General features: G+C 34.1%; 1 protein-coding gene across 1 annotated transcript in view; it reads right to left on the bottom strand.

The window, feature by feature from the left end:
• Positions 1-9,482: 9,482 nt before the first annotated feature.
• LOC114329803 (uncharacterized) overlaps positions 9,483-11,850 on the bottom strand; it is a 273,164-nt gene continuing 270,796 nt past the window's right edge. Inside the window, exon 16 of the mRNA XM_028279033.2 lies at positions 9,483-10,982. Within this exon, the coding sequence (XP_028134834.2) occupies positions 10,786-10,982 (197 nt within the window). The 3' untranslated portion in view covers positions 9,483-10,785. The remainder of the gene's footprint in view (positions 10,983-11,850) is intronic.

Genomic DNA, 11,850 nt, shown 5'->3' with positions numbered 1-11,850 from the left:
CTATTTACAGCAATTTACAGTCACGTGACAGGCTGTCAGATTTGTAACGACGTTTTAGCATTGAGACTTATGGGATTATTTTGTTAAACTTGAATTCATTGGTTATTCTTTTATAGTGTCATTTATAGTTCAACAAAAATATTTTTTGTCGTTAATATTGACATAATCTGCGATAGTGAGGTTATATAGGACATACCGTATCCGTACTTTTTGTAGTCAATTCGGGTTTATCAGAGCTAAAAAGTGTATGTTTTTTTTGGGAACTAGATAAAAGTACATATTTCACATCACTATTTCTCCATGTATTTTTACAGTGAACAACACACAAAAAATAGCGTGATATGGCATTTTTTTAAATGTCCCATTTAAACATACACTAAAGCGTCCTTACAAAGATTCAAGCAACCGCCACCATGAGCAGGTCGGTAGATTTTGCTTTGACACTTTGTTAACGCTCGGAGCGAATTCTATTATAAAAAATAATCCATTACGTCATCACGCCCAGATGGATGTCCTTTTGTATTTAACATTTTTTCTAATTCTGTAAATAAAGCAGTTTACGGGGAGGTCAAAATATAGTGAATAACCCTGTACATCGTCCTTTTTCAAAAATGATTACAAAAGTCTTAAAAATAGTTTTAACTGCTTCGTTTGAGTGAGTCTACCACTTTCTGAAAAATTTCAGAGTGAAGGTTGGACGCGTTTTCTCACGCCCCGCGCCTAAACCTGCACGCTTAGGTTTTGTGATTGCAAAACGACAATAGGGCTTTTCATCGATTGTCATTTGTTTCGAGCTTCTGTCATGTGCCACATAATCTTAATATATCTACGTCATACGTCTTTGGTTTGTATCATTGGTATATGCGTATATGCCAATAACGTATGACGTAGATATATTAATATTATGTGACATGTGACCGAAGCTCGAAACAAATGACTGTGAATGAAAAGCCCTATTTTTAATTTTAATCAAAAGATTATGCGTTAGAATAAAATAAATTATTTGTGTCGAACAAAAAAGAGGGCGCTATCGTCGAGCCCGACACCCCCAAGATGTCACTCTAGCACGGTACAGTTTTGTTATTACAAAACTCTTAATTTTCAATTGAAAATATTAATTAATAAAGCTTGTTGATCTTTGTCCGACAAATTTACAGGTTCGTTTCTTTAGTCGGACAACGTAAATATGTTTGTATATTATTGTATGTATATTATGGCAGGTTATGTTTTGCGATTACAAAATTTCGGACACGAATAACAAGTGAAATATTGGAGGGTCCTTTATCCAAATATAGCACTGTCCGACACAAATTGGGTATTAGATAGCCATATTATATTTTTTATCGCAAATTTTATGAACCCAACGTTTAACTTAAGCTAATTGACACTAACTGGTTTTTGATTATTACTCAAAACAAAAACGAGTTTATTTTATTATCAACAATATTCTAATAATCAACAATCTAATAGAAATGCCACAGTATTTATACAGTGACGAGTGTATTAAAAATCGGCAAAGCAAGCAAAAGCATAATATCTTGTGAAATAAATAATAGAGATGAAACTAGTAGAGGTGGGAAATTATCAATAGAAACCTACAAATTTACATTATATTGATAGTTGCCCACATTTAGACTAGGGGGAGTTAGGCAACTGCCACTGTGATAGCAGTGGCGGCTCGTCAGAGTGAATCGCGAAAACAACAATTACTCTCACTATTATACAACGTGTAAATTCCATATTGTCACTGATTGTCCATACGTACGGAGCATTAGCATTAGAACGCATGATCGCGTCTCAGTTTTATTACATATTATTGTAGGCAGGACCCTGGGTTATCCCGAGATGCATGAACGGAGCCGAGAAGCCCAGCATTCTCCGTTGCTAATGCTCCGTGCAGCGCAGCAGGCGTTTAAATAGACCCGGTCTCCTAACAGTGGCATCTACGGCGGCATCACACGCTGCCCGGAGATATACCAAGGGAGGCAGAGTACTTTCTCAGCTTCGTTGGGTGGTTGGGTGCGTCTCGGGACAACGAATTTTAGGGTCCTGACTAAAAATAATGAAAAATCTAAAAGTGCGAATTTTGTTATGAAATTTGGTATGTGGGGTTATAATAATATTTGGAACAACTTGCTCAAATAACTTTTTCCGATATCTCTAAGTAATTTATCGTGTTTTTGAATTCGCAGTAAGCCGCGTTTAGAATTAAAAAAATTCAGTTGAGTATCTTAAAAAATTTGAAGCTTCATTATGTATGGACTGCAAAACTTCAAATCTGTATTTATTTTGATATGCATAGGTATCTATTTACAAATAGATGGAATTGTTAACAAATAAACTACACAAACTTTGGTATTAAACTTTTACTATTAGACTAACTATTTTTAAAATGATATGATGATACTATGAAATGTAAATAAAAAATGGTCAAAAGATGGGGCCTTAAATTACATTTTTTGGCGCATTTTTTTGCTAGTGCAAATTTGTCTAGATATTTTACAGTTAGGTATAGCCTCCCCTATTGTAAAAATCACGAGCCGCCACTGTGTGATAGAAAGAATTTTATAAAATTCTCGTGTGACAGTTTGACTCTGATACGTCTAAAGGTGGGAAACTATCAGTATAATGTAAATTTATTCATTTCTATTGATCATTTCCCACCTCTACTAGTTTCATCTTTTTATATCACAACGTATTATGTTTTTCGTCTTTTCCGTTAGTTTGCCGGTTGTTAGCGCACTCATCACTGTACCTAATAGTTAAACAAGAAAACTAAAAATTTTTACAAGTATCACAAGTACAGTAAAAAACTAAATGTTATAAATAAACTAATCTGTATTACATGTACTTATATAATAGTAGATTCGATTCTAAAAACCAATTAGGGCCAGATTTAATGTGAATTGACCGCCTAGATATTTAATAAAATGTGATATCAAAGTGTAAAACATTCAAACAAGAGAGACCATAATACTATCAATCTTAAATTAAGTTTTATTGTGCAATTTCACATCGGGAAGAAAAAATTTGGACTTACATAAGTACAATCGATAAGTGAACGAAAAAGGAATCAGTCAGTACGCCATCCGTCTCAAATAGATAGTTTTCCAATAGTCGAGGAAATAAAGCACTAAAATCGCCTAAACTTCTAACTTTTTTAAAGTAAGAAGGGTCGTTATGAAACCTTGATCGTGCATTCGATTCGGCAGAGCTTCAGGAAAATTCTTGACCACTTGACATGAGGGAAAATGCATTTTCCAAAGTGCATCTTAGTGTTCAAAAAATAAAAATTCACAACTCGGAAAATAATTATGGAAATGATTTTAATTTCCTCGCTTACAGGTGTTTTCAGATTTTTCTATTAGCGCTTTCTATCGTGCTTACTTTTAAAGAGTACCCTTTTAATTTTTGGTTTAATCCAGTATTAAGTATTAATAAATAAATATACAGGGTGTAACAAAAATACAGGTCATAAATTTAATCACATATTCTGGGACCAAAAATAGTTCGACTGAACCTAACTTACCTTAGGTACAAATATGTACATAAAAAAAGTTACAGCCCTTTAAAGTTACCAAATTAAAATCGATTATTTCCAATATATCGCAAACTATTCGAGATTTTTTATTGAAATTGGAAATGTGGAATTCTTATGGCAGTAGCATCTTAAGAAAAAATTATAGTGAAATTTGGACACCCCTTAAAAATTTTATAAGAGTTTTGTTTCTTTAAACCCCCCCTCCCAAACTTTTGTGTACGTTCCAATTTAATTATTATTGTAGTACCATTAGTTAAACACAATGTTTTACAAACATTTTTGCGTCTTAGTACTTTTTCGAAAAGTCAGGTTTTATCGAGATATTTTGAGTATTTGTCAAATTCACCACATATTTGTATATGGTAAAGTACGATTATGGAGACTTTGTAATAACATGAAAATTTATTTATGATTTACATTTTTAGGTATACTTTGAACCATGTTAAAAAAGAAGCCACAGTAATACTTTAATTGGAACGTACACAAACATTTAGGGGGTTTAAAGGCACAAAACCCTGCCTTATCGAAAAAAAACTACCTTATCGAAAAAAAACTGCCTTATCGAAAAAAATTTAAGAGGCAAATAATTTTTGAAAATATTGAATTTAACTAATGGTACCACAATAATAATTTAATTGGCACGTACACAAAAATTTGGGGGGTTTAAGGGAATAACACCCCTTAAAATTTTTAGGGGGTGCACAAATTTCACTATGATTTTTTTTCAAGATCTTCCTGCCATAAGAATGCCACATGTCCATTTTCAATAAAAAATCTCTAATAGTTTTCGATATATTCGAGAAAATCGATTTTCATTTTGTAACTTCAAAGGGCTGTAACTTTTTTTATGTGCATATTTGTACTAAGGTAAGTTAGGTTAATTCGAACTAATTTTGGTCCCAGAATATGTACTTTAATTTATGACCTGTATTTTTGTTACACCCTGTATAACGTTAAAGTAATAAATAAGTAGATGTGGCTGCGGAGAATAGTGGGTGTTTAATAGGGCTTTTCATTCACAGTCATTTGTTTCGAGCTTCTGTCATGTGTCACATAATATTAATATATCTACGTCATACGTTATTGATATAACCAATGATACAAACCTAAGACGTATGACGTAGATATACTAATATTATGTGACACATGACAGAAGCTCGAAACAAATGACAATCGATGAAAAGCCCTATTATCCTAGCATGATCTTAGTACAAATAATACTAAAGCCGTGATGTCATTGATTGTAAAATGGGTCTCTCTTGTTGAAATATATCAAAGTAAATAGAATCTAAAGCTATATTAAAATGCGTTTGATTGGCAGTACATAGTATAGTGATTGGCACACTTTTTGATAGTAAAATGACATTTTGTGCCAAGCGAAATGTATTTTAGCTTTAAGGTTTTATCCAACCAACAATGTAATTAATATTTAAGATAAAATAATAAGTCTAAATTAAAAGGCGAATAATAGCGGGAAACAGATGTTTCTTTTCAATGCAATGAAATCAAAGCTTCTCTCACGAAGAGCAAAAATCCAAATATATCAGACTTTAATACGGGTAAATGAAGATAAAACAAAATACATAGTCGTCTCAAAACAAGAACGACGGCGAATAAGGCAAAATATTATTATAAACGATCATAACTTCGAAGTGGTTAAAGAATTTAAATATCTAGGAGCAACAATCACAAATGACAACAAATTAGAGCGAGAAGTTAAAACGCGAATAATGACAGGAAACAGATCTTTCTTTGCAATGAAACATCTAATGAAGTCAAAACTTCTTTCACGAGGTGCAAAAATCCAGATATATAAGACCATAATACGACCAGTAGTCGCGTATGGAAGCGAAACATGGACGCTAACAAAAAGAGAAATAAATAAATAAATTGCTGGTGTGGGAACGAAAAATCCTTCGAATGATATATGGCCCTTCCAGAGACAGCGTGACAATTAATGGAGGCGCAGATATAATAACGAGCTAGAGTCTTTATTCGGAAAAGAAAATCTAGTCAGATATATAGACTCAGATGGGCAGGGAATGTGATACGCAGTAACGACAATCACTTTATAAACAATGTGTTCTGAGAAAGGCCAGATGGAAGAAGGTATGTACGACGGCCTAGAAAAAGGTAGAAAGATGCAGTCAAAGAAGAACTACCTAGAGAAAATGGGAGTGCGGCAATGGAAATTAGTTTCAAAGGAGAGACAAACATGGAAGGCAATAGTAAACGCGGCAAAGACTCACGAAGATTTGTAATAAGAAGAATAATAAGTCTATATCGTTGTTTGTCATGCCTTTGGATCAAGAATATCATTAGAAAATTAAATATTTTAGCATTTATCCACCTTTTAGATGATATGCCATGATTTTATTTGGTGCGCAGTCTTTAACTGAACTACATTTAATTTTAAAATGAGTGAAAAATAATTTCGACCACGAGTCCAGTAATCTGTTAACCGAGGTACAGTAGTACCAAGCGGCGCCGCTAGGAGAAAAATCTCCAATAATGCGTCGCAGATTTTACTTTAACGAAACGTGGTCATTTTGTACTCTAAAACGGAGTAAGGTATAACAAAAAAGAAAATAATCGTTTTCGTTCTGATTCAATTCGAGTCTTTTGCCAAGCAAGACTCGAATTGAATCAGAACGAAAACGATTATTTTCAAGGCTTTACAAGAAGACTCTTCTTGTAAAGCCTCTTTGACAAGGAATAGATTCCGAAACATCAGGTGTCAGAGGATGGCAAGAGACTCGAATTGAATCAGAACAAAAACGATTATTTTCTTATTTAATATTAAGTATAGTCGAAACAATAAAGCACTGAAGATCCGAAAAAAAAAGGACAAGACGGATCTTAATAATTCTTTTTACATTCGATTCGTGAATGTGCCAGGAAACTTTGTGAACCTGAGCCATGATATAATATTGAAAAACTGCATACAAAAAATGCATTCTTAAAGTGCATCTCAAACAGACAATAAAAAAAATTCAAAACTCGTCAATTATCGGCGGAAATGAGTTCAATTTTGTTACTCGGGGGTTTTTGGGTCGCTGAAAACGAATATGACGTCAAAAGTGATCTCCGGAGTACCTGGTGCAAAGGTTACCTACTGTTTACCTCGTCATTAAAATTCATTAAAAAATTAGTCAAAAATCATTACTCGGGGGTTTTGGGGCCGCTAACGACGAATATGACATCGAAAGTGATTTTCGGAGTACTTGGTGCCCAGGGTACCTACTGTTTAGCTCTCTTGTGGAGTTTTCGGCAACAAATTTATTACAAAATTAGTCAAAAATAATTCCTCGAGTGTTTTTGGGGTCGCTAACGACGAATATGACATCGGAAGCGATCTCCAGAATACCTGGTGCCCAGGGTACCTACTTCTTATTTCCGTTTACCTCGTTTTTTGGAGTTTTTGGCAAATTCATTAAAAATTAACTAAAATTCATTACTCAGGGATTTTGGGGTCTCTATGACGAGGAATATGACCTCGGAAGTGATCTCCGGTGTACCTGGTGCCCAGGGTACCTACTGTTTATCTCCTAACTAATGATGTTTGACTAATTTTTTAATGAATTTGCCGAAAACTCCATAAAACGAGGTAAACAGTAGGTTGGCACCAAGTACTCCGAAAATCACTTCCGATGTCATATTCGTCGTTAGCGGCCCCAAAAACCCGAGTAATGATTTTTGACTAATTTTTTAATGAATTTTAATGACGAGATAAACAGTAGGTAACGTTGGCACCAGGTATTCCGGAGATCACTTTTGACGTCATATTCGTTTTCAGCGACCCAAAAACCCCCGAGTAACAAAAGTGAACTCATTTCCGCCGATAATTGACGAGTTCTGAATTTTTTTTATGGTCTGTTTGAGATGCACTTTAAGAATGCATTTTTGTATGCAGTTTTTCAATATTATATCATGGCTCCGGTTCACAAAGTTTCCTGGCGCATTCACGAATCGAATGCAAAAAGAATTATTAAGATCCGTCTTGTAATTTTTTTTTTCGGAGGTAAAGCATATTTTAGTGCTTTATTGCTTCGTTTAGTGTGATCTATATTATTGTGCATCCATATTTAGCACAATTCCAAACTGATTTTAATAATTACTTGTTGGTCAGATAAACAGTAAAAAAATCGAGGGTCTTTTATATAGGGGACAATTTTTATTCTACTATACATATTAATAATTTTAGATCCTAGATTCATTAAAAAATAACACTCCTTCTTATTAGATCGTAGTTATTGCTAGTCGATTTGTGTTGTCCAGAACAATTTCTTTTCTAATATGAAAATAATAAGGAAAATAAAATAGTATCTATTAAATTTTCACTCGAAAAAGATACAGATACCTCAAATGCCCACAAAGTGATAATTTACTTAAATTATTCCATCAATCAGATACCCAATTATGTGGTTTTATGCTTTTTAACACTAGAAGCACCAGTCATTTTGAATACTTTCTATTTTTCACCATTTGTATTATTTATTCATAGTTATTTTAGAAACTTGATAATTTAGGACTTTTCCTAGATCTATTTGAGGATTATAATTTCTCCTTGGTACACCTAACGGTGTACCAAGGAAAAACGATCAAAAATTTTCTAGTGCTGAGTTATCTACACAAAAATAATATTGAAATATGCATAGATAAAAAGAAGAAACCTAAAACCATTATCTACTACAACAACACAAAATACGGAGCACATGTGGTAGATCAGATGACCAGACAGTATTCAACCAAATCAAGTTCAAGAAGATGGCCGTTGCAGGCTTTTTTTATATTTTAGATATGGCAGGAATAAATGCTTTTACCTATTCTATATAATAATGAAGTTACTGGCAGTCAAACATCTAGACAAACTTTCCTACTTCAGTTAGCAGAAGAATTGCGACAAGATTATATGACTAAGAGCAGGACAACATCAACGGATTCAAATCCAAGCGGTACAACACCCCTATCAAATAATAAACATAGGGATTGCCAAACAGGGGACTACAACAAAAATCAAACATGTGAAATTTATGTAAAAACATTGTGTATGGGTCTTGTACAAGCAAAATTGAAATATTTTGCTACTGCATAAAATGAGCTTAAAAAATTTGTTTAAATTAACAAAATATGTCTTTTATTAGTAGGTATTAACTCAATATAGATTTTTCTAGTAAAAAAGAGTACAAAAATGACTGGCCATAGAAAATTCTAATAACCGTCATTTTGACCGCCCTGATGCTTCTAGGTAAAAAAATAATGCTGGTGCTTCTAGTGTTAACGGAACCCCAGTATATTATTAATTTTTATATTCCATTTGTTATGCAAAAATATTTGGAGTAGGTTCCTCAACGTTTTTGTTGTGTTTAAATCCTCCACAATTGCAATCTTATAATTTATGGTAAATATAATTTTAATTGGCAACGTAGATTAAGCAGACTTTCTCGAGTGAAATAATTAGAGTCCATATAGAGGCAAAAATGTAAAATAAACGTAGTATACAATTTAATTTTTGCGCTAATAACACAAGCTGTAGTGGAAAAACTCACAAAATTTTGTTTAATTGCAAGTCACTTGATAGGTCTCAACTCTGGCAAGATCCTTTATAAAAGGTATATTTAAAAAACCCCAGTAAGGGTTACATCACAAAACAAAACGTTTTCGGATTAATATATAATCCGTCATCAGTGTTAAACCAATAGCATGCATGCGTGAGGCACCAAAAAGTACCCTTTAAAAGTTTCAAGATCTTTAATGACACTACATATTTTTATTAAAACAGATGGATGTTGCAAATATTCCTGGATATAACATATAACCCAGGGCAAAACGTGGCTCTAACCCACGTGGATTTGATATGCAAGGAATGAACCTCACATATTGAAAATTGAGTGTCAACTTGAGTGTCAGTTAACACTCAATTTTCAATATGTGAGGTTCATTCCTTGCATATAACATCAACGTGGGTTAGAGTCCTGTGTTGCCCTGGGTTCAGGAATATTTACAACATCCATTTGTTTTAATAAAAATATGTAGTATCATTTAAGATCTTGAAACTTTTAAAGGGTTCTTACCCATAACTTTTTGGTGCCTCACGCAAGCATGTTATCGGCCCAACACTGATGATGGATTACCTATTAATCCGAAAACGTTTTGTTTTGTGATGTAACCATTATTAGAATCTTTTAAATATACATTTTATAAAGGATCTTGTATTTTTTGATTGCATGTACTGAAAATATGAGTAAAATGAAAGATTAAAAAACAGCTTGTGTTTTAATTCAGTTCAGAGGTGATGCGCCATCCCTATACCTACGTTTCTGTCTCTCCAGACGTCTTCAGTAGGGCTACATGAACACTTCTGAATCGAAAGGAAACCAAGCTGCCTGTTTAATTTTTCGTTTTGATTCAAAGGTGTTAATGTAGCCCTACTGAAGACGCCTGGAGAGACAGAAACGTACGTATGGGGACGACGCATCACCTCTAAACCGAATTGAAACATAAACTGTTTTTTTTTTCCATCGACCGTCCATTTATGATCAATTTTAACACCCTCAAATCATTGAGTAATGACCCCTATTAATGAATGATTTTCTATTAATGAACGATTTCATTATAGGCAACACAACATACATTGCTTGCATAAATTAATTAAACGCTCTGTGATTGGCAATTACCTGTAGTGTAGGCAACCAAACATATACCTATTTATATTCCCACTAAAAATTTTAAAATCAAGTAGCCGCTGTTAGTACTATCTGTCATTGTATGTCATTATTTACTTTATTGTTTAAAATTCTGTGTATTTGAAAAATCAAAAGATAGATATACTTATCTTTATTTCTGAAAAGTACGGTCGACGGAAAAGTTTTGTAACGAACTCGTGAATTAACGTATTCTCGTATTGGAACATTTTTTATTCGTTTGTGGGTTATTGTAGGTAATGGTGTTGTTCTATTGAATTGAAGATTGAGTTTTGTTTAGTCAGGGCCAGGACCTGCAGAGTAAAGTGAAGGCTCTAAGACATTTCAAATTGCTAGTTATTCACGATGTTCTTCATCCGAACTTTGTGTACCTACTTTAAGCACTTTGTTTTATCTAAGTTAATTCTCCAGTCCAGTAGTTACCCTTAAGAGGTCAATTACATAATTTCCAGAGTTAATCCACTACCGTAACAGACATAACAAATATAGAATTGACATTTATTTCCTGAACTTAGTTTGAAACAACAATTTTTGCTGGGGCTATGTCTTCTTAAAGTTAGCTTGGGCGGTCGAGTTGTCAATCATGTTAAGGACGGGTCGGGGCGTTTCCTTGGTGTTAGAAGAAGACAAAGAGCTGCTACTCACGCCGGAATCGCTTGATTTTTCGCTCAGACAGCTTCTTCCTAAGACGTTTACGTTTCCAGATTCCAGTCCTACGTCGCTGTTGCTCGTTCCACCTGAAAATTATTACAGCTTGTATTACAACTTGCCAAAACGTGTAAAAACAAGAGTATAGAGATCCGTTTCTATCAAATCTACTTATTTCATGGCAATTAATTACAATTTTAATTTAATTTAATAATGGAAGAAAACAAGACCTTGACAGTAATTGGACAGAACATGTCCATTGGAAGAAAAAACATCAACAACTTAAGAAATGAACAGGAGCAAAATTAATACTATAGAGAGTTTTTATAGCCAATTATACAAAGAACAGGAGACTTAAGACCCAAAAACAATAAGTCCCCGCAAGCAATGAAATAGTGGCACGTGCCTTGAAAGTGGTTGGAAAAAGATTATGATAGGTCCTTGGCAAACTATTCGCTAAATCAGAGGTTCCCAACCAATGTGCCGCGGCACACTGGTGTGCCCTGAGGTCCCTGTAGGTGTGCCGCGAAATTTCATTATACTCACTATCATAGAGATTATTTACCCAAGTGTGCCATGGCTGAACCAGTTTTTAAGTTAGTGTGCCTCAAGCTAAAAAAGGTTGGAAACCGCTGCGCTGGATGTCTGCAGAAAGCAGTAGAACCAACTCAGTATAATAACGCAGAAATTATCCTACTTGTCCCCACCCACCAGAATGGGTGATTGTCAAACTCAGAAATTCCCGATACAACGTGGAATAAGTCAGGGGGACATCATATCAACGAAACTGTTGACTACCATTTTGGAATATGAGTGGGCCAAAGAAAACAGTCCACCTCGATATTTGGCAGTATTTATTAGATTTTAAGGAAATGAAGAAACAGGTCGATTTTTGATCTAAAGAGGACACGTTTTTACGGTACATACATCTGTCATTTGTCAACCCCCTCCCTTCCA

The sequence above is a fragment of the Diabrotica virgifera genome, chromosome 5, assembly GCF_917563875.1.
Source record: "Diabrotica virgifera virgifera chromosome 5, PGI_DIABVI_V3a".
Lineage (NCBI taxonomy): Eukaryota > Metazoa > Arthropoda > Insecta > Coleoptera > Chrysomelidae > Diabrotica > Diabrotica virgifera.
Note: the sequence above shows the minus strand (reverse complement) of the source record. Positions and strands in the feature narration are given on the sequence as shown.